At 34.7% G+C, this 25,170-nt stretch overlaps 1 protein-coding gene across 2 annotated transcripts in view; it reads right to left on the reverse strand.

Moving 5' to 3' along the window:
- Positions 1-1,183: 1,183 nt before the first annotated feature.
- LOC144959631 (uncharacterized) overlaps positions 1,184-25,170 on the reverse strand; it is a 25,252-nt gene continuing 1,265 nt past the window's right edge. The window contains exons 2-6 of one of the 2 annotated variants that reach the window (XM_078892282.1): positions 22,249-22,384; positions 11,610-11,678; positions 6,960-7,085; positions 5,537-5,635; positions 1,184-1,812 (exon numbers count right to left, since the gene is read on the reverse strand). In XM_078892282.1, the coding sequence (XP_078748408.1) occupies positions 1,768-1,812; positions 5,537-5,635; positions 6,960-7,085; positions 11,610-11,678; positions 22,249-22,296 (387 nt within the window). In that variant the 5' untranslated portion in view covers positions 22,297-22,384 and the 3' untranslated portion in view covers positions 1,184-1,767. Of the gene's footprint in view, positions 1,813-5,536; positions 5,636-6,959; positions 7,086-11,609; positions 11,679-14,640; positions 14,798-22,248; positions 22,385-25,170 lie in introns of those variants that run through there. The other variant, XM_078892281.1, reaches the window with a different exon arrangement.

Below are 25,170 nucleotides of genomic sequence, written 5' to 3' on the forward strand. Positions count from 1 at the left end.
GTTTTGTCCCGACCCTGGCCGGAGACCAGTCAAATGCATAGTTATTGTTTTGGAAGATGATATTTTCTTTCTTGTAAATCATCTCTCTGTTAAGTATTATTATATTTGCTACTTTTAATTTATAATTAAATGTAAGCATTTGAGTGTGTTCCTCTTTGTTGGATCTTGTGCTTGTGTCTGGATGAGACTTAAAGGTGATATCAAACTAAGTACATTGGTGGTATGCTCTTGGAATCTACATCTGATCCCTATTTGTTCCCAGTTCCCCTTTGTCTTACTTTCTCTTGGCTGCTTTAATTGTCATTCTAGAACTTTCCAGTATCCCATTTTCTTCCCTTTTAGTGGCGCGGATATGACCTAAATATGTTGCTAGCGCAGTAAAACCCTTAAAAACAAACAAAAAAGAAAATATTCATCCTTAACTGGTTAAATGGTATGGCACTCTCCTTCGGAACGAAGATCCTGGGTTCAAGTCTCGAGCAGGGCATGGTTGAGTCCTTGGAAAATGCTCTTTACTCCCATTCTCTCACCGTACTCAGGTATACAATGAGTAGGCCTGGCTTTTAACAATGTTGTGTCTGTCCGAAAAAAATATCTGTCACCCAACAGGCCTCGTGTCTCGTTCGAGGATGTTAAGTGTTGCTGTTGGCTAAAGAACCCCTTGTAAAGCGCTTTGAGCACCTTCATTGGTTATGCGCTATACATATATATATATATATATATATATATATATGTATATATATATATATATATATATATATATATATATATATATATATATATATATATATATATATAAATTATAAAACAAAAACCATGAAATAATAGTGCTCGACTTTAGTATAAAAGGAGCTATTTATAAACATTTGAAATATAATTAAGATAGTTTGACTTCTACAACGTTGTTATCGAGCGTTGCTCTCATCAGGAAGTCTTTGAGTACTTCCTGATGAGAGCAACGCTCGATAACAACGTTGTAGAAGTCAAACTATCTTAATTATATTTCAAATGTTTATATATATATATATATATATATATATATATATATATATATATATATATATATATATATATATATATAGTTTTAAAGAAAGAAACAAAACCCTCCATCCCCCCCCCCACTTTTTTTAATGAATAAAAAAGTTGCCAACTATTACAAATTATAAACAAGAAATCACTGAAATTTTTGACATCCAACTTTGACACATGTTTTATTTCTAAGACAAATAATATGTTTTATACTCTTAATACACAAATATAAAAGAAGAAAGAGAAAAAGATAACACAAGTTATAGCAACAAAATACCACGCATCCCTTTTCAAGAAAACATAAACAAAGCAACATCCCAACTCCCCTTCTACACACACATGCCCAATTAATTAATGAACAAAAGAAAGAAGGAAAAGAAACAAACAAATCCACCTACCCCCCAAGCCAAATTAATTAAAGGAGTAACAAGTCAAAGAATTCACACGGCGACTAACAAATACACTCTAAACAACTCTGGACGTCATCATCAACAACCACTGAGATTATTATGTCTAATTCCACGATTACCAATAACTACGTCCGCCAGTCCAGTCCTATTATCAGGCGATCCAACGAGCTATTGGCCCGTTAACGTCAACGCTCCCAACTTGCAACGATCGACGACCAAAATTGTAAAAAAACGAAGATGTGTCCTCAAGAGTATTAAGGACAGATATTCATTTTTTTTTTTCGCTCGTCGATCGTCATAGGTTGGGATCGTGATCGTTAACTTTCTATTAAACATCGAATTCAAATCGGTAACTGTGATGTATACGGCAGAGCTGAAAAGAGAACGGAATGAAAATGACATGATGATGATTATGATGATGATGATGATGATGATGATAATAATAATAAATGAATAATAATAATAATAATAAAAATAATAATAATAATAATAATAATAATAATAATAATAATAATAATAATAATAATAATAATAATAATAATAATAACAATGAGTGATGATGATGATGAAGAAGATGTTGATGATAATCAATAATGATAATCTTTACCTCAGTGCAATGTAAATTCTGAAATATTTGACTTACTATTTACTCCTCCCCATAATAATACGTAATTATTATATTTAGTTTACAATAATAATTTATGGCTTTTTACAAAACATTAAAATTCGAAAAAAGCAAGACTTTAGCTTTCTTGAAAAGAAAACGCCATCATATCCGTTTGAGTTGTGGAGTAAGTAAATTTCTTACTCCTCACATTGCCTTTTTGGAAGCTGGTGCTTTGATTGGAGACACGTCCAGAATTCCACAAAGAAAGACTTTAAGAATCTTTTATTTAACTCTCTCCTTACCAGCTATTTTTAGTATTTCCCCTAAAATTTTACACCACCCCGACACAAAATAGACTTTTCGTAATCAAATAAAAAAGTAACAAGTGCATTCTATACAGAATATTGTTCAGCAAAATGATGTCTACGAAACAATGTTTAGTATTTATAGGTGTAACCAAATCATTTCTTTACAATTCGCTTCAACAGTTTGTAACGTCACTTCCTCGTAATGACGCATGGTAACTTAGTAACTGGCTCCAAACTATCGGAACAATAGCGGATGCCCTTATGAAATATCTCTCTGACGATCATAAAAGCGTATTCAGAGGAAAAAAATTATAAACCTGAGCATAATTTGACTTTTATACATTCTGATCACAAAACATGAAAAGTTCTAGCCAGCATGAAGAATAAAAAGACCGATTGTCTTTGTTTAGAACCACGATGGCCGCCGTTGCTGGGCGATGTGACATCCAACTATTGAATCAATTGGTGATGTACAAGAGAAATCAGAGTGAGAAAAATGTCGGTTGCATCGTAACGAATGTGAAGATTTTCTTATGGGTGATAAGGAAAGGGTTAAAAGCATAACGTGCCGTGCAAGGAAAAAACAAACAAACAAAAAAAAAAGAAGATTGTAAAATTTTGGACTCGAGCTTTCCGGTCAATATTTAATATATTTATTTTTCCGATTATAATAGTAGATAGATAAGTAGACAGATAGATGTTAGGTAGATAGATGGATAAATATCTTAATAGAGAGATAGATGAATAGATATCTTAAAAGAGAGATAAATGGATAGATATCTTACTAGATGGATAGATGGATGGATAGAATAGATGTCTTATTAGAAAGATAGATAGATGGATAGATATATTATTAAACAGATAGATAGATAGATAGATAGATAGATAGATAGATAGATAGATGGATAGGTGGGTATATAGATCGATAGGTAGGTAGATAGATAGATGGATGGATATATATCTAATTGAGAGATAGAGAGATGGATAAGTAGGTAGATAGATAGATAAATTGATAGATAGATAGAAAGAAAGATAGATAGATAGATAGATAGATAGATGGATATCTTAATAGATTGATGGATGGATGGATCGATGTCTAATAGATAGATGGTCGATAGGTAGGTAGATAGATAGACAGATAGCTGGATATATATCTTAATAGATAGATATAGATAGGTAGTAGATGATATAGATGGAGGATATGTATAAGAAGAAGATAAATGTGTATGTAGACAGACAATAGATAGATATGTAACAGACAGATAGATGGATATCAGACAGACAGATAAATGTATATGTAGACAGACATGTAGATAGATATGCAAACAGACAGATAGATGGATATACAGACATATAGATAGATGGATATGTAGACAGATATATAGGTAGATATGTAGACAGACAGATAGATGGATATACAGACAGATAGATAAATGTATATGTAGACAGACATGTAGATAGATATGCAAACAGACAGATAGATGGATATACAGACATATAGATAGATGGATATGTAGACAGATATATAGGTAGATATGTAGACAGACACATAGATGGATGTGTAAACAAATAGATGTATATGTAGACAGACAGATAGATAGATATGTAGACAGAGAGATGATGGATATGTAGACAGATAGAAGGATTGTAGACAGACAGATAGATGGATATGTAGACAGATATATAGATAGATATGTAGACAACACATAGATGGATGTGTAAACCAATAGATGTATATGTAGACAGACAGATAGATAGATATGTAGACAGAGAGATGGATGGATATGTAGACAGATGTTTGATAAATACATATGAGACAGACAGATAGATAGACATGTATACAGAAGTACAGAGAGATAGATATGTAGACATATATATATATATATATATATATATATATATATATATATAAAATATATATATTCATATGTAGACTGACAGATAGATGAATTTTAAGACAGACAGATAGATGTATATGTAGACAGACAAATAGATAGATATGTAGACAGACGTATAGATAGATATGTAGACAGACAGACAGATGGTATGTAGACAGACATATAGATAGATATGTAGACAGACAGATAGATTGATATGTAACAGACATATAAATAGATATGTAGACAGACAGACAGACAGAAAGATTGATAAGTAAACAGACAGATAGACCGATATGTAGACAGAAAGATATACAGATATGTAGGCAGACAAACAGACAGATAGATAGATAGATCGTGGGGTAAGAGCGATAGTTAGTCAAGTCCAGATCTATGAGATTTTACCAAGATGATCTTTTAAATCAATCGATATTTAATTTACGAGCGTTCTGGCCACCTTTATAATTTGTGTTTCCCAGGAGTACGATACATCTACTGGTTATAGCCGACATTCCAACTTGAAAATGTAAAAAAATCGGAGTTGTAAAGAAAGACAAATAGTAGACCCTATAGTTAACTTTATAGGGATTGAGATTAGCGAAAAAGTAGCGTCCCTTGATTGGACGTCACCAATAGTCTGTGACGTTACCGGCTGAAAGGTTATTAGAGAGAAAATGTCATGTCGGTTGTTTGCATGCGTCTCTCGTCCTCTAACCAACATTGAGTACAGACGTTATATTTTAATTGTTTTCCACGTTTATTTGTGTATTGCGCTGACGAAGGGTTTGTAACCGAAACGTCCATTGTCTGTTTTTGTTCTCATACGGAGTCTCTCTATTTTCACTCTTTCGCTAGTATTTTACGATCACCGGCTTCAGGCAGCCCTTACCGTTTTCTACTCTTCCGTGATAATGAGCATGTCTAGGTTAACGCTGATTGGAAATGTATAGACAGACAGCTATGCGGCCTAGTGGTATGATACTCGCTTTATGATCGGAAGGTCCTGGGTTCGAGCCTCGTGCTCGGCGCATAGTTGAGTCCTTGGAAAAGGATCTTCACTCACATTCTCTCACCGTACTCACTGTAAAATGATTACCTGGCCTTTAACAGCGTTGTCTTTGTCCGAAAATGTTTAATATTGCCTAACAGGTGTCATGTGCCGTCCTACATGTTAAATGTTGCTGTTGACCAGGGACCCCTTGTAAAGCGCTTTGAGTACATTTAGTGGATATTGCGCTATATAACGCTCAATTTTAATTATTAAAATTTTAAAATATTAGATATTTTGGTTTTTCTAGAACTCACATTATACTGTAGATCATTTTCAAACTCGTCTTTGAGATCCTGCTTGGTCAAATATTTTGGGGGAATTTCCGGCTTTTGTAGAGATTTGATGTAGAGATTCTGTGAGAAGAGAGATATTACACTTTATTGTTATTGAAAGCTATGAACAAAAACAATGACAAACGATGACATGTGTGACCCATCGTCTCAAAACGGTATTATGTCGGGATGAACCAGATACTCAAAAGCCAAAATTAATGCTAAACCTTTCAAAGTGATGATTTTTTGGTACTGGTACCTTGAAATATGATATTCATTCCCCTCTATGAAACATTTAAACTCAACCTAAATCTGATATTTATGGATATAAATTCAATGTTCAGCATCTTACCCATCCCGACTTAATACCGTTATGAGGCGAGGGGTCACATTTACTAGCAGCGTAGAAAACAAGAAAAATCTAAAGACTCATCTTTTCCAGAAATTTTTATCCTGGGCATTTTCTTATTGATGAGTAAATTATTTAGATACGTTTTATTTTCTGATTCCATTTTGTTGAATGTCAATTTCATATTGTAAAACTTGCATAGTCAGTGTGTGCGACTGACTGTTGTGTGTGTCTGGCTCGGCTCGAGTGTGTTTATGGTTTGATAAGTATAATATTGTAAAGCGCTTTGAAGCTTCGGCGTTTAGCGCTATAAAAAGAAAACTTCTTCTTCTTCTTCTTCTTCTTCTTCTTCTTCTTCTTCTTCTTCTTCTTCTTCTTCTTCTTCTTCTTCTTCTTCTTCTTCTTCTTCTTCTTCTTCTTCTTCTTCTTCTTCTTCTTCTTCTTCTTCTTCTTCTTCTTCTTCTTCTTCTTCTTCTTCTTCTTCTTCTTCTTCTTCTTCTTATTATTATTATTATTATTATTATTACTATTATTATTATTATTATCTTTGACCAACAAGAAAAATACCCACCTCAGAACATAACAGGCAGAAAACCATTATTCACCCTATACCTAAAGCACTAAAACCTATAATTCATCGTATACTATCTAAGCAGAGAAACATAATATTATGGTACCGCTTATGGGCGAGTGATAAAACTTGAAATGTCTGCGGCTATGCGGTCTTGTGGTCGGTATGTCACTCGCTTTCGGATCGGAAGGTCCTGGGTTCGAGCCTCGCTCGGCGCATAGTTGTTTCCTTGGAAAAGACTCTTTACTCACATTCTCTCACCCTATTCAGGTATAAAATGAGTACCTGGCCGTTTTTTTTTGTCGGAAAAAAAATAATACTAACATCTACCAAGTGTCATGTCTTGTTCTATATCATGTTAAGTGTTTCTGTTAGCCAGGGACCCCCCCCCCCTTGTAAAGCGCTTGGAGCACGTTTAGTGGATATTGCGCTTTATAAAAGCTCCATTTTTCCCTTTTATTACACGACTAAAATATCTAACTTACCATCACGCTGTCACGGTTGTTTTCAACAGATTCAATGGCACTTTCAGAGAGTTCGGAAATGTAACATTCATGATAGCTATTCTTAACTGCCACAAGGGTACTGGGAAGATCTGGATCGGCCTGGTCCTGTGATAAAAGAAAAATAATTAAATGTTTGTATCGACAGTAGAAAACTGGTATAATAATAATAATAATAATAATAATAATAATAATAATAATAATAATAATAATAATAATAATAATAATAATAATAATAATAATAATAATAATAATAATAATAATAAAGTGTTCTTTTGTGTGCGGCTATTTGGTCTAATGGTATGACACTCGTTTTCGGATCGGAAGTTCCTGGATTCGAGCCTCGTGCCCGTGCATAGTTGAGTCCTTGGAAAAGGATCTTTACTCACATTCTCTCACGGTACTCGGGTGTAAAATGAGTACCTGGCCGTTAACAGCTTTGCCGTTTCCGAAAAATTGTAATATCGCCTTACAGACGTCATGTCCTGTCCTACATGTTAAATATTGCTGTTGACCAGGGACCCCTCGTAAAGCGCCTTGTAAGCGTCGGATAGTGGCAACATCAGGGGCATGTGCGAGAATATAAAACATGCGACAGGCAAACTCACAATGAAAATTTCACATCTTAAGTCAAAGACAGGGGAATTTATCACAGATAGGGACAAGCAGATGGGAAGATGGTTACAGCACTACCTGGAATTCTATGCAGAGAAACTCCATCACCCAAAAAGCGTTAGACACAATCGAAGAACTGCCCGTACTGGAAGAGCTAGACTGAACCAACTATGGAGGAGCTCAGCAAAGTAATCCATGTTCTGACCTGTGGCTGAGGACCTTGTAAAGACAGCATTCCACCCGAAATCATCAAATGTGGAAAGCCATTCTTCTTAGAATCACTACATAAACTCCCAGGATATGCCCGCCACCAAGATTTTCATCTTCCACAAAACCTAGGGAGACCGCAGTGACTGTAATCACTACGGGAAGAGCTCTCTACTGAGCAATTTGGCGCGTATTGTTATTGCTCGACTGCACGTCAACCCAGAGTCGCAATTTGGCTTCAGGGCCGAGAGGTCGACAGTTATTGCCATGATTTTCTCTGTATGTTGCTCCAGGAAATGTGCAAACAGCAGATGTCCATCGACATTGCGTTTATTGACATGACGAAGGCTTTTGACCTTGTCAGCCCGAAGGGCTTTTCTAGCTGTTAAGGAAGACAGACTGTCCACTGCAGAAGCTTAGCATCATTGCCTCATTCCACGACAACATGAAGGGCACCTTCAACTACAACGGTGAAGCGTCAGCATCTTTCCCCATTCAAAGATAGATGCGTGAATCAAGACAGTATTCTTGCACCGACTTAATTTGGTATATTTTTCTCCCTGCTGCTGAAGTTTGCATTCGAACATTCCACAGAAGGGGTCCACTTGCACACCAGAAGTGATGGTAAGCTGTTCAGTCTGGCACGGCTGAGAGCAAAGACCAAGGTCCGCACAGTCCTCATAAGAGACATGCTATTTGCAGATGACTCAAATCGAGGAAGACCTTCAGCGGCTGATGGACAGGTTTTCCCACGCAAGTAGGGAATTGGGGCTGACAATCAGCATCAAGAAAACAAATGTCATGGGTCAGGATGTCACCTATACACCAGCATTTCGCATTGACAACGAGGAGCTAGAAGTCACTGACCACTTCACATACCTGTGCACAACCATCACCAGAAACCTCTCACTTAATGCAGAATTAGACTAGCGGTTCACCAAATCAACCACTATCATGGCATCAGTGAGCAAGAGAGTGTGGATCAACAAGAAACTCACTTTAAACACCAAACTCAACGACTACCAGGCGTGCGTACTCAGTAGGCTACTACACGACAGTGAATCCTGGACAACATATGCCAGTCAGAAGAACCGCCTGGGAAACTTCCACATTCGCTGTCTACGACGAATTTTCGGCATCAAGTGGCAGGACAGATTCACCAAAACTGCAGTGCTGGAAAGAGCGAACTCCCTCAACATGAATCTCATGCCCTGCCAGCGACATTTGCGATGGTTTGGACGTGTACACAGGATGGACGACGGGCACAAACTAGACATGAAATTGACAGGCATCAACGCAAACACATGGGAATTGCTTGCTTACAGCGGCAGTGGCTGGAGATATGCCATGAGGGAGGGGGTCAAGAGAGGTGAGGAGAGGAGACCAAGGGGTAAAGAGGGGCAGCAGATCCAAACACTAAACATACTGTCAAACAGTGTGTGCAGCAACTGCAGTCGAGATTGCCATGCCGCAGCTTCTAATGGTGTTCACACTACTATGTTATGATGATCGACCCAATCAGCAGCAGCTTCTTATGGTGCTCACGCTACTATATAATGACGATCGACCCAATCAGCCACAGCTTCTAATGGTGTTCACACTACTATGTTATGACGATCGACCCAATCAGCAGCAGCTTCTTATGGTGCTCACACTACTATGTTATGACGATCGACCCAATCAGCAGCAGTTTCTAATGGTGCTCACACTACTATGTTATGACGATCGACCCAATCAGCAGCAGTTTCTAATGGTGTTCACACTACTATGTTATGACGATCGACCCAATCCCCAAATTCTTTACCGCACTCGTTCAATGTCGCAAACCCGCCCGGAAGTTCGTCACAACACACCATTCAACTAGAGGTTCTGAGGGTTTGGGTTCGTCCCCTCATCGAGTACTTTTTGGACCGGTGGAAAGTCTCCAATGATGAAGCGATTTTGCCGTTAGGCAGCTTCTCGACCGAATTCGATTCGCTACCAAAACCAATTCCTCCTCTTTCTGGCGGAGAAGCCTGGACACTTAGCATGCAGTGTGAGAAGTGTATGTCCCATCCCCTCGAGGAATTGGATTAGTCCAAACCGACTTCCATCTCGTATATGCATCTCTGTCCGTAGTCATAAAATCTGCGTACAAGGGTTGCTGAGTCGCATCAACAGACTGATGATACTAAAAACACACAGGGCACAAACCATCGTTTCTTGAGACGAAGGATGCCTACTACTACTACTACTACTACTACTACTACTACTACTACTACTACTACTACTACTACTACTACTACTACTACTACCACTACTACTACTACTATTACTACTACTACTACGACTACTACCACTACTACTACTACTACTACTACTACTACTACTACTACTACTACTACTACTACTACTACTACTACTACTACTACTACTACTACTACTACTACTACTACTACTACTACTACTACTACTACTACTACTACTACTACTACTACTACTACTACTACTACTGCTACTGCTGCTACTACTACTACTACTACTACTACTACTACTACTACTACTACTACTACTACTACTACTACTTGTGCGGCTATGTGGTCTAGTGGTATGACACTCGCTTTCAGATCGGAAGGTCCTGGGTTCGAGCCTCGCTCGGCGCATAGGTGAGTCCTTGGAAAAGGAGAAGCCTGGACACTTAGCATGCAGTGTGAGAAGTGTATGTCCCATCCCCTCGAGGAATTGGATTAGTCCAAACCGACTTCCATCTCGTATATGCATCTCTGTCCGTAGTCATAAAATCTGCGTACAAGGGTTGCTAAGTCGCATCAACAGACTGATGATACTAAAAACACACAGGGCACAAACCATCGTTTCTTGAGACGAAGGATGCCTACTACTACTACTACTACTACTACTACTACTACTACTACTACTACTACTACTACTACTACTATACTACTACTACTACTACTACTACTACTACTACTACTACTACTACTACTACTACTACTACTACTACCACTACTACTACTACTATTACTACTACTACTACGACTACTACACTACTACTACTACTACTACTACTACTACTACTACTACTACTACTAATACTACTACTACTACTACTACTACTCTACTTACTACTACTACTACTACTACTACTACTACTACTACTACTACTGCTACTGCTACTACTACTACTACTACTACTACTACTACTACTACTACTACTACTTGTGCGGCTATGTGGTCTAGTGGTATGACACTCGCTTTCAGATCGGAAGGTCCTGGGTTCGAGCCTCGCTCGGCGCATAGTTGAGTCCTTGGAAAAGACTCTTTACTCACATTCTCTCACCGTACTCAGGTGTAAAATGAGTACCTGGCCGTTAAAAGCGTTGTCTTTGTCCGAAAAATTGTAATATCGCCTAACAGGTGTCATGTCTCGTCCTACTTGTTAAATGTTGCTGTTGACCAGGGACCCATTGTAAAGCGCATTGAGCACGTTAAGTGGATATTGCGCTATATAAATGCTCAATTTATTTTTACTACTACTACTACTCCTACTACTACTATTACTCCTACTACTACTACTACTACTACTACTACTACTACTACTACTACTACTACTACTACTACTACTACTACTACTAATACTACTATTACGACTACTACTACTACTACTACTACTACTACTACTACTACTACTACTACTACTACTTGTACTACTACTACTACTACTACTACTACTACTACTACTACTACTACTACTACTACTACTACTACTACTACTACTACTCTTACTACAAAAATAATGTCACAATAACTTACACTATTTTTGAACAAATAAAAGGTGTAGTATCCCTTGTTTCCCAAATTAACCTGTGTGTATTGAGCTGCCTGTAGAAATATTAAGTGGAATAAGAAACAAAATACAGGAATTAATCTGTACATCAAAAACGACAACAACAGTAATCATAACAACAACAATGAGAATAATAATAATATTAATAATAATAATAACAATAATAATAATAATAATAATAATAATAATAATAATAATAATAATAATAATAATAATAATAATAATAATAATAATAATAATAATAATAATAATAATAATAATAATAATAATAATAATAATAATAATAATAATAATAATAATAATAATAATAATAATAATTAATAATAATAAATAGATAATAATAATAATAATAATAAATAATAATAATAATAATAATAATAATAATAATAATAATAATAATAATAATAATAATAATAATAATAATAATAATAATAAATAATAATAATAAAAAAAGAAGAAGAAGAAGAAGAAGAAGAAGAAGAAGAAGAAGAAGAAGAAGAAGAAGAAGAAGAAGAAGAAGAAGAAGAAGAAGAAGAAGAAGAAGAAGAAGAAGAAGAAGAAGAAGAAGAAGAAGAAGAAGAAGAAGAAGAAGAAGAAGAAGAAGAATGATAATAATATTAGATAAGTGCATCTGGTTGTCAGCATCTGATAAGGAAAAATCATACATTTATGACCATTGGTCATGGATCTTCATGACATCACCAAAGTTAGCAAAATAAACTTGAACTTAAAATATATACGTTACTTTTCTCTTCTTCTATTTTGCAATCACAAAAGTGCTATTAAATTCTCTTTACATAATGTGATTAAATGAAACAAAATCCCAAAAGTAACTCAATGAGATTTTATTGAACTGTTTGGAGACCATTACATGGCACGAGGACGATTGTTAAAAAAACAACAACAAAAAACAAAGACAAACAAAAAACAAACAAACAAACAGAAACTAGTTGTCTAAATTTGCTGAGATACAAAGTTCAGGTCTGGTATTGGCAGATGCACAAACTGTGTTGCTGTCCCATCTATCATGCCAACGATTACAGGGAACGTCTATTAAGATATGCTAGAACTTTATGCTGCATCCCAGCTTGGAAAATGTCAATCTTGGATAAATGTTCAGAAGGACATTGTTCCTCGACTTTCGAAACTGGCCGTTTACGAATGTCTAAACGACACATACTTTTGAGACAGACCGTTTACGAATGTCTTAACGACACATACTTTTGAGACAGACCGTTTACGAATGTCTTAACGACACATACTTTGGAGACCAGCCATTTACAAATGTCTAAACGACACATACTTTTGAGACAGACCGTTTACGAATGTCTTAAAGACACATACTTTTGAGACAGGCCGTTTACGAATGTCTTAACGACACATAATGTGGAGACAGGCCATTTACGAATGTCTAAACGACACATACTTTTGAGACAGACCGTTTACGAATGTCTAAACGACACATACTTTGGAGCCAGACCGTTTACGAATGTCTAAACGACACATAATGTGGAGACGGGCCGTTTACGAATGTCTTAACGACACATACTTTGGAGACAGGCCGTTTACGAATGTCTTAACGACACATACTTTGGAGACAGGCCATTTACGAATGTCTAAACGACACATACTTTGGAGACCAGCCATTTACGAATGTCTAAACGACACATACTTTGGAGACGGGCCGTTTACGAATGTCTAAACGACACATACTTTGGAGACAGGCCGTTTACGAATGTCTAAACGACACATAATTTGGAGACGGGCCATTTTCGAATGTCTAAACGACACATACTTTGGAGACAGGCCCTTTACGAATGTCTAAACGACACATACTTTGGAGACAGACCGTTTACGAATGTCTAAACGACACATACTTTGGAGACAGACCGTTTACGAATGTCTAAACGACACATACTTTGGAGACGGGCCGTTTACGAATGTCTAAACGACGCATTTCCAAACAGATGGATAGGGAGAGATGAACTCGATTGCCTGGCTACCTGGGTCAACGAAAAGCATTCATGAATTATATATCACAATTTATCTCATCCTTGGTAATGTAAATGTTGCTGCTCGAATCTCGAAGAAATAAATAGTAATATGAAACTGAATGTAAGCTTCAATTTAATTGCAATCTGTTAGTAGCAGTAGCAGCAGCAGCAGTAGTAGTAGTAGTAGTAGTAGTAGTAGTAGTAGTAGTAGTAGTAGTAGTAGTAGTAGTAGTAGTAGTAGTAGTAGTAGTAGTAGTAGTAGCAGTATTAATAGTAGTAGATTTTTTTTCTGTAATTAAATTGAAGCTTACATTCAATTTCACATTATTGTTTATTTCATCCTAAGTGAACATCTAACAAGTCTGACAAACAAGCGTAGTTATTCGACTTGATTTAACATCCTTGTAATGGACACTTTTCTGCGGAAGGTCCTGGGTTCGAGCCCCACCAGGCACATTGCTGAGTCCATGGAAAATGCTATTTACTCAAATTCTCTCATAGTACCCAGGTGTAAAATGTATACTTGGTAGTTAACAGCGTTGTCTCTGTCCTAAACATTATAATTTCTCATTACAGTTCACATGTTACGTCCCATATGTATAATGTTTTTGTTAGCCAAGGATCCCCTGTATAGGGATATAACCTTCTCCTTACCAACTATAGGAAAATCGTCACAGTTGTTACGATACAACCAACATTTTTCTGATTCAAATTTCTATTGTGCACCATAAAATTTAAAGAAAATGAATATTGTGTTGTAGGGCATATTTTGCTAAATAAATTATGTATCGCAAGAATTGTATTGCTATTGTGTTTGAGTGATAAAAATATATTATTGTGTTAGTTGGATGTGAAGTTTTGGGGAAAATCCTGAAAATTGCTGGTAAGGAGAGAGTTAAACATGTTTATTGGATATTGCGCTATCTATATAAAAAGTACAAGTTATTTTTTCCCCAAAGTTAATCAATGAGTTGAAACAGGAAATTCAAAACGAACAGTTTACCTGGACAGTTGCCAAAAACACGAGCCCAAATGCGAACAAGGCGTTCATCTTTAACGAATATGTAACCGTAACTCGTTGGTGCAAGTCTGGGAAGACGGAACGAGTCAAGAGTGTGTCTACTTTTTATAGCATTTATTTCGTCTAGTGTGAAATTTAACATGTGTTTTGATCCTGACAAACACACACGTGAGCCTAATCTTACTTTTTATTTCACGCTGTTCGATTTATAAATTAAAAAGGGTTTCTTTTGCAGCCTACGTGACTTGCTTGTTCTTTTTCTTGTTCACGATAAACTATAAATAGAACGGAATTGACGTCACTCATCCCGTTGTAATTGTTTTTAACCAGCCATTCTTATCAGTAGTTCTCATAAAATCGTATTAATCAGACTATTGTAAATGTTGCTGCTCGAAGATCGAAGAAATAGATAAAAATGTGGAATTAAATGTAACCTTACATTCAATTTCACATTATTATCTATTTAATCAGACTATTGTAAATGTTGCTGCTCGAAGATCGAATGAATAGATAAAAATGTGGAATTAAATGTAACCTTACATTCAATTTCACATTATTATCTATTTAATCAGACTATACACCTTTAATGTTACAAACTGATTTGTGTGTGTTCGTAGATGTTATATCCGGCTGGCGGGTGGTATGGGTTTATTTTAGATAAACGCAATGCATCTATCAATAGGTGCAGCGGTCCAAGGTCAAAAGGTACCTGATACCTGATACTATTGTTGGGAAAATTTAATTTTTACTTAATTATGGGCTGTTTTCATTGGACTAATACTTGGAAGCGTAGTTATCGGACTTGATTTGACATCCTTGTAATGGACACTTTTCTGCGGAAGGTCCTGGGTTCGAGCCCCACCTGCTAGATTGCTCGGTCCTTGAAAAGAGGCTCTTTACTCACATTTTGTCACCGTACTCAGGTGTAAAATGAGTACCTGGCCGTTAACAGCTAAGTTTTTGTCCGAAAAATTGTAACAGGCGTCATGTCCCGTCCCACATGTTAAATTTTGCTGTTGACCAGGGACCCCCAGTATAATGCTTTGAGCACATTTAGTGGATAGTGCTCTATATAAAGCTCAATTAATGTTTTTAAAAATAATTTTGGCAATTGGGTGATTATTTTGCTCCTATGATTTCAATTGTCAAAACTTCCGACTAATCCTGTTCTATAAAACCAAAACTTATTATACTTTTTTGTACATCGGGCTGACAATAATATTATGATATTATGACCTCATATGAACAGTGATTTTATCACAAAAATTGTTTCCATATGACTCTATTTTTTTATGTTTCAGGATTGTGTCAATCAGAAAAAGGCAAAACTCAAGCTGTGGACAATCCAGAAAAATGGAAGAGTTGTCACGAAATTTGATTTGATTGACTATTAACACACTCAATTACTCAAACAAACAGTTTTGAACAGTGGGGCGTATGTTACCGTATTAATTATCATTATAATTATGCCCTTCCGCAAGGACATCATAAGATATCGTCGCCTAGGCATTCCACGAAGGAATATAGATAATTCATCAAACAAGATGTCTGATGTCAACAGGAATCACCCATGTTGTCCAAGTGAGCAAATTTGGGGTTAATAATCTTGCTCAAGGAAAATAACGAAAGTGCTTGAAGCGGAGCTCGAACCTGGGACCTTCCGGGACACAGTGCAATGCCTTAACCATTCGGCCACTTCGACCCCCGTGTTATTGTATCATTGCATGAATTCATTACCGTGGCTGATATCTATGCGACTTGTGGTACATTGTTTTATCATTGGTGTCATTGGTTAAAATGTCACAGGTGACACATATTATGTTTGAAATTTCTAATGTATTTCTGTTTTCATGTTCTTCATTGTTTGACATGTCATTGAATTCCATTTTAACAGACGATATTACATTTGTTCAGTTGCTATTATTGTTTTATTGTGGTAAAATTGTGTTCTAGTGCCGCTTTTGACCCAAGTATTATTATCAATGGTATTACTAAGTTCTATGTAAATTCTAACTTTAAAGATTTTGGTTTCTTAAATTATTATTGAATTTCATTTTAAATTTTTTATTATACTTGTTTGACTGAAAATAATATATTTTTGACGAAATTGTGATTTGGTGTTGCTTGTGACATAAATAATATTGTCTCCGGTTTAATGTCACAAGTCACATTCAAATGCTCTAATTTTCATGTATATTTCAATTTTTTAAGTCTTTGTTTTAAATAAATGAAATTCCATATTCAACTGTGGTTATTACACTGATTTGACTGAAATAAGTGATCATGTTATATCATTGTCGAAAGTGCAATTGGGTATTGCTTGGGACATAAATAATGATGTCATCAGTCTAATGTCACAAGTGACACCATGTCCCTAAATAAGATATACTTTGGTCACATTATTGCCCAACATTTTATTCCAAAAATTTTGAACATTGCCGGACATAAGCTCAAGCAAGTTTATTGTTGTTGTTAATGCACATTCGTTTTAATGAAATAATATATTCATATTTGCATTCAATGTTGTTTGTTACCGGTGGCACCAAAAAGCAACATTTTCTCCAATAGCTTGTAACATTATTGTACAATGATTGTTGTTGAATGTGTCTTTTTGTTTATACCTCACTAATTACAAATTGATGCTCGACAAAAATCATATTATGGTAGCTAATTGTTTCTGTTGGACAGAGACACCTTGTAAAGCGCTTTGAGCACGTTTAGTGGATATATATATATATATATATATATATATATATATATATATATATATATATATATATATATATATATATATATAAAAGCTCAATGTTTGGGGTTTTTTTTTAGTTTTGTATTTTTTTTTAGTTGAGCTTTTTGTTTCATTTTGGTGTCATCGGTGACAGGTAACACCAACAACCCGTAGTTATTGTTGACGTTATTGTGCTGCGTTAGACTTTGATGTTATCTAAATGGCCTTTGATTCATGAAGTACAGGATTTTTACTACACATTTAGGTACATTAAAGGACTATTATGCCACTTTTATCAACATAATCATCATTGCCTTGTTCAACTTGGGTCAGGGTTTTAGCCAGAGACAAACAGATTCCATCCTTTAATATCCTGAGCTAATTGTGTTTCTATCTCGTTTCATTTCTTATCCTTTCGGCTTTTAGTTTAAGAAAAAAAACTGGCACCATTTGACCTTGCCTGTACATTTTATGTAAAAGGCGACCGTTATCTTTCCAACTGTTTCCTTTTTAAGAACGCCTCAAATGTTTTAAAGGACGCGTCTCCATTCTGAAAAAGGTAAAAGGTTGTCACGTTATTTGCACCGTGTTTGCAAAGCGCTTTGAGCGCGTTTAGTGGATAACTGGCTCTAAACTATCGGAACAATGGTGGACGCCCTTATGAAATATTTCTCTGACGAGTATAAAAGTGTATCCAGAGGAATAGACATTATAAATCTGATCATGTTTTGACTTTTTTACATTCTGATCACAAGACTTATGAAAAGTTCTAGCCAGCATGAAGAATTAAAAGCACTGATTTTCTTTGTTTAGAACCACGATTCTCGCCGTTGGTGGGCGACGTGACATCAGACTATTCAATCCAATTATTGATAAATTGAAATAGTAACAAACTGCAAAGTGGGTCTCTCGAATGCTTACAGAAGAAACGAAACAGAAAGTAAAAGGTATTTGTAATGAACGTTAGATAGATATCATAGAGAACAGAAACTGAATTTTTAGATGTCAAATTGTGACAGGTGATCGAACCTAAGAGCATCACGATGAGTCAGAGATGAAAATTCAATCAAAGGAGTAAAAATACTCGGGTTCACCATCATACCAGAAAGTCAAAGTGGCAGTGGCAACAACTGCTGGAATGGTTAAGTTACCTGTTTTCTGGAATATCGATGGTATACATAACCGTTTTCTGGGATATCGATGGTATACATAACCGTTTTCTGCGATTTCGACCGCATATATAACCGTTTTCTGTAAATTCGATGGCATATATAACCGTTTTCTGTAAATTCGATGTCATACCTAACCTCTCTTTCTGAATATAATATAGCTTCTAGACGGGCGGTAACTCCTTTCGTCTTCACCCCTTATTCTGAAACACATAGACGTTGGTGAGTTTTAACTATTATTTTTTCTTAGACTTTCTGAATACAAAAACTATCTGGATGGTAACTCCTTTTGTTGTCAATTCTCTATCTGAAGTACATGTAAATGTTGCTGCTTGAAGCTCGAAGAAAAAAGATTATAATGTGAAATTGAATGTAAGCTTCAATTTAATTTGATAGTTATCTCATTCATCTGTGGTGTTTCATTCATCCTGTTTTATTGATAAAGGGGAAACCCGAAACGTTCATTTGATCTGTTTTTGTAATTAAATTGAAGCTTACATTCAATTTCACATTATTATCTATCTGAAGTACATAGAGATAAAATGTATAGTAGAATAAAGGGAGTAAAGATAACGCTTATCAAAGATACAACAAAAAGTAAACGACGGTTTTGGTCTTTGACCTACTTCAGGAAACAAGAAATGGAAATAATATTATTATTTTACGTGACATCGGTAATATAGGTAAAACATTATAGGTAAATTGTTTGTGTGTGTATGTGTGTGTGTATGTGTGTGTTTGTGTGTGTGTGTGTGTGTGTGTGGGAAGGAGAGATAGAGATAGATAGATAGAGAGATAGTTATATATAATATATATATATATGTATATATATATATATATATATATATATATATATATATATTATATATATATATATAGAGAGAGAGAGAGAGAGAGAGAGAGAGAGAGAGAGAAAGAGACAGAGAGAAAGAGACAGAGAGAAAGAGACAGAGAGAGAGAGATAGAGAGAGAGAGAGAGAGAGAGAGAGATACAATGAGCTGAAGTAATGAGATGAAATGAGATGTTTACCTGACGAAGGCCAAAGGCCTAAACGTCGTTTTTTGTTTTGTATCTTTTATAAGAGTCATTTTTACTCCCTTTATACTACTAGTCATTTTATTGACTTGGTTAGGCACCTCCAGATTTTGGTATAGAGCAAAATGGCTGATGATTTTTTTTATATCTTCAACATTCTTCTAATGTCAGGTGAACTCAATCTTTAAAAAAACGTTTACAGAGAATCATTGAAAACATTTTGTTTGCTTTTATGTCTACGTAGATAAAGAACTGAACTAGTGTGTATGAAAGGTGTCAGACAAAGCAAAGAAAGAACAATACAAGAACAAAATATCCCCCCAAAAAATCAGTCGACCTCAACTGGGGATCGAACCTCAGAGCTTCTGATTACCGGTCAGACGTGCTACCATTACATCACAGAGGGTCCCGACAGTTGGGACAATATTAATACCTATACTTTTCACAAGATTACGCGTTTTTCGCTGTGAACCATCGCTTGCATCAAACAACACATACATTGAACACGAGAGGTCGAGGACGAAGGCATTAGTTGAGTTGCTCCATTTTATTTTTAAAAACTTCCAAATTAAGAAAATAAGGAGCAGGCATCAGTGTGAGATAAAGAACTGAACACGTGTTTATGAACGGTGCCATTCAAAGCAAAAAAGAAAGAAACAAGTAAAAAAAAACATCCCAAAGAATCAGTCGACCTCAATACACGTGTTAAGTTCTTTATCCCTCACCTGTGCCTGCTCCTTAATTTCTTAATTTGTCTACGTAGAACAAATCGAGATAAGGAGAGAGATAGAGAGAGAGATAGAGAGAAGGGGAGGGAGAGACAGAGAGAGAGAGAAAAGAAAAAAGGGGAGAGAGAAATATATATATATATATATATATATATATATATATATATATATATATATATATATATATATATATATATATAAATTATAAAAACAATAACCATGAAATAATAGTGCTCAACTTTTTGATAAAAGAAGATATTTATGGTTGTTTGACTTCTACAACTTTGTATCGAGCGTTAGCTCTCATCAGGAAGTGGAAGTGAAAGAAAATTGTTGTGTTTTTCGTATTTTTCTAGATTCGTGTTTATGGAGGTTCGTAATTACATAAAAGGTGTTTGTCTCTATGTCTACATGAGGATGTTAGTTCGTTTCTTCTGTTGAGTGTAGTGGAATGTGGTTGGTGCATTTTTATGAATGAATCAACCTGCATAAATTTTCATTCCGAAACATACACAATCGACATTCTACTACACTAAGCGAACACATTTGGAAACTCAAAGAAAAAAAAACATACAACACAGCATCACATGGAAATTCATCTCCAGAGCACAGTCGTACTCCCCCTCTTCTAAGATTTGCAACCTCTGCTTAGAAGAAAAAGTCTTCATCATCACAAAACCGAGCATGACAACACTCAACAGAAGAAACGAACTAACATCCTCATGCAGACATAGAAACAAACACCTTTTATGTAATTACGAACCTCCATAAACACGAATCTAGAAAAATACAAAAAACACAACAATCTGCTTTCACTTCCACTTCCTGATGAGAGCTAACGCTCGATACAACGTTGTAGAAGTCAAACAATCATAATTATCTTTGAAATGTTTATATATATATATATATATATATATATATATATATATATATATATATATATATATTATTGTAATATTTACCACGATGTTGGAGTCAGTATACATAGATGTTTCAGGCCTTTCAGCAAACGTCAGGACTGTGTGTTACATGAGTTTGGTTTGTTGTGTGTTGTTGCTTGTTGAAGTGGTTCCGTAGGTTTGTAGTTGATTAGTAGATGTTTTCGTATATGTGGAAAACTGTTGTACATCTCATTTGTCTCATGAGGGTGTTTGATTATAGTATATTTTTCTTCCAGGCATAAGCTATATTGTTTTGATGACGGTGTGTATCCTGTTCCTTTAGATTTAATTTTCCATGAAATGCTGTGGTCTAGTTTGTTGTCTTTTAATTTCCAAATATGTTCGCTGAGTTTTGTGGATGTTTTTTTGTGTTTCTAAATGTTGAGGTGTGGAGGTTGTATCTTGCTTTGAAATTATTTTCCGTTAGTCTCACATATTTTTCCTGCTTGTTTCTTTTAGTTTCGGTGACTGTGGCTTGGTAAATTAAACTTGATTCTAAACATTGTTTGTTTAACGGACAATGCTCCTTATTTCTGCAGTTGCATTTTCTGGTGGGTGGGTTTTGCTCTTGTCGGTGGTTTTTAAATATTTTTTTGTTGTGGCTTGAAATGATTTTTTCTATGTTGCCTATACAAGAGTAGCTTATTTTTATAGTATTCCTGATGATAATTTTAAGTAGCTTGTGGTTTTTTGGAAAGTGTTTATCAATTACTTCAGGAACTGCTGTCCAATGTTTGTGCTGACGTTTTTGTCGACAATTAGAGATAACAGCATTGTTTTGTAAATGCCACTGCTATTTATTGTCAATTAAATTACCCTAATATTTGTAAACCGAAACTTGCTCAACAATTCAATTTTTACTTTTTTAGCGGACTGATGAAATTTGTGTTCTTTCTAAAATCAAAAATCATATCTTACAATACCTCAAAGCTGCACACATTTACAAACAAAAATAAGCAAACCAACGAATAAATGTATTTAAACTTACCTGGGCCAAGCCAAGAGTCACCAGAGCGAAAACAATCAGAATATTCATCTTTACAGAATGTTGCAGATTTCACAAGTTGATGTGACCGAGAGATTATTTATAGCAGTGTGGGCACGTGGTGATGACTTGATTTGTGCTAAAAATATATGGAAATGTAAAAGGTGATGATGATGAGTAATCAAAGTTATTTTTAATTTTTGTTTTGCCAGGTCTTATGTAAATATTAACTTTTTCAGCGCTGAGACTATATTCGCATTTCAGTCACTAAATGGCTGACACCTGGCATGAGAATGATAAGCTAAATCTCAATAAACCCCCCCCTAGGGCCAATTGAATGTTTTACGAAAGAAATGGCGCCATTGGATCAATGTATAGAACTTTTGTAGAAAATAGGATTGGATTACAATGTGTTTGCCTTTGAAGACCGGCCATTGGCCAGTAGAACAGATTCTCTTATGTCCGCACAGTGCGTCCAATGAGTTGAAAGAGTTAAAATAATGGAAAAACACGCTTGAAATAATTTGATTTGAAACGCATGACCCAATGCTTCAAAACAGGAACCGTTAAGAAAGAGAAGTCGTTTCGTCACATCTTCTACTCTTCCTGTTCCAAATTCCTTGGAAATGTGTTTGTAACTAGTTCTTTGGAGGTCTAATAATGAAATGGCTATAGATGGTATCAAAAGGAGGCATAGCTATTTTAGTAGCCCGATATATATGTAGAGAAATGCTAAGGATTCTGGGCCGTAAAAGAGTGAGGATGGATGATATTTATTGACGACCAGCATTTATTTAGTATAGGAAAGAATATGATAATACAATTACACAAGGTATGTATCCCGTCCACCGAAAGAGTGGGTTTACACTTCCAACGAGATGAGAATAAGGTTGTGTATTGTCCCCTGTATTTTTCACGATATACACGAATGACAACAGAAGTCAAAACCTGAGTCTACCTTTAATAAAGTTTGCAGATGAGACGGCTCTTCAAGGCCTCATCCGCAACTAAGTGTCTTATAGACAGGAAATTGATAGATTAGTGTCTTGGTGTGAATCCCACCACATAGAGGTTAACATAACCAAGACAAAGGAGCTAGTGATTGACTTAAGCAGAGTAAAATTAAAGGACCAATTCGTCCAGCGAGTTCCCCACTACCGATACCTTGGTGTAACGATTGATGACAGCCTCAAGTGGGATGAGCACTTGAAAATAATTAAGCATAAGATGTGCAGACGTACATATTTTTTATCAAATCTTTCTCAGTTTAGAATAGAAAAAAACCCTCTGCACATTATTTTATAAAGCAGTAATTGAACGTGTCTTGTCATTTTGTATATAGCTTGGGGAGGCAATTTCTTAGCAGTGGAAAGGAACAAAATAAATTCAAATATTATAACATCCATTAAAAGCTATATAAATGATGTTGACGATGTAGATCTTTCATACGATCAATTTTTTATTAGTAAAATAACTAAAATATTAAATGACCAGCAACATCCACTAAGACCATCAGTTATTATATCAGGAACAACAACAGAGAGACACCGAAAATCTTTGTTGCCGTCCAGTACCACATTAACATTTTTTTTTGTTTTGCAATCTTTTCAATTTTCAATGTATAGTGACAGTTTTAACCATTTTACAGTGTTGAAATTATTCATATAAAGCTCGGCTCTGGTTCTGGAACTGCTCCTATTATCCACTATTTCCATAATTTTTTTATTGTGTAAATTTCTGACAAACAAATTTCCAATGTATGTAATATTTTATTATTATATTATTATATGTTAAATTATTATATAAATTAGTTATTTATATCTATTATTATTATTATTATTATTATATTATTATTTATTATTATTATTATATCTCATTTTATTATTATTATATAAATTATTATTATTATATTATTATTATTATTATTTATTATTATTATTATTATTATATTATCATATTATTATTATATTATTATTATTATTATTATTATTATTATTATTATTATTATTATTATTATTATTATTATTATTATTATTATTATTATTATTATTATTATTATTATTATTATTATTATCATATTATTATTATTATTATTATTATTATTATTATTATATTATTATTATTATTATTATTATTATTATTATTATTATTATATTATCATTATTATTATTATTAATTATTATTGTTATTATTATTATTTTATTATTATTATTATTATTATTATTATTATTATTATTATTATTATTATATTATTATTATTATTATTATTATTATTATTATTATTATTATCGTCATCGTCGTCGTCGTTGTCATCATTAAACTATTGCATATTTTATTTAAAAATTTAATATTTAGATCTCTATATGTCATCAAATTCGCGACAAAATATGGAACGAAGCCGTTCCGTACATGCTATTTTTTTAAAAAATGAATTATTTCGCTGTTTATCAATGAATATGACTGAAAGTTGGCACACAGTTAGACAAGAGGTCATTTTAGATTATATCAAGCGACAACACTCAACACTCGTACGATTACCAGAAGACCGTTAAAATAGAATTTTACTCTTCGGAGTAGAATATTTCTAAACTACAGAGAGGAGAGATTTTGTCGCTCATAATGTTATATATGCACATTTCTCCTATTTATATTTCAAATTTCATTGGATTATGGTAAGTACTTTTCCCGTATTCTCACAAGACATCAACCCAATTTGCATTTCAATGAGTGAAAATATGGAGACGGCCATTTTGCTCTCTCATCTCGCAACACGAAAATGACGTGAACGAGGCAAGGTTGCCAGATCGACAGACTTTAACCTGACCAAATTCGACTTCAAATGTAGCTAAATCGAAAATCATATGGCTTTCACTATTAAGACTGGCCCACTTAAAATGAACTAAATTTTAACAGACAGAAAATTGA

The sequence above is a fragment of the Berghia stephanieae genome, chromosome 14 (assembly GCF_034508935.2).
Source record: "Berghia stephanieae isolate SIO BIC M18660-M18661 chromosome 14, UCSD_Bste_1.3, whole genome shotgun sequence".
NCBI lineage: Eukaryota > Metazoa > Mollusca > Gastropoda > Nudibranchia > Aeolidiidae > Berghia > Berghia stephanieae.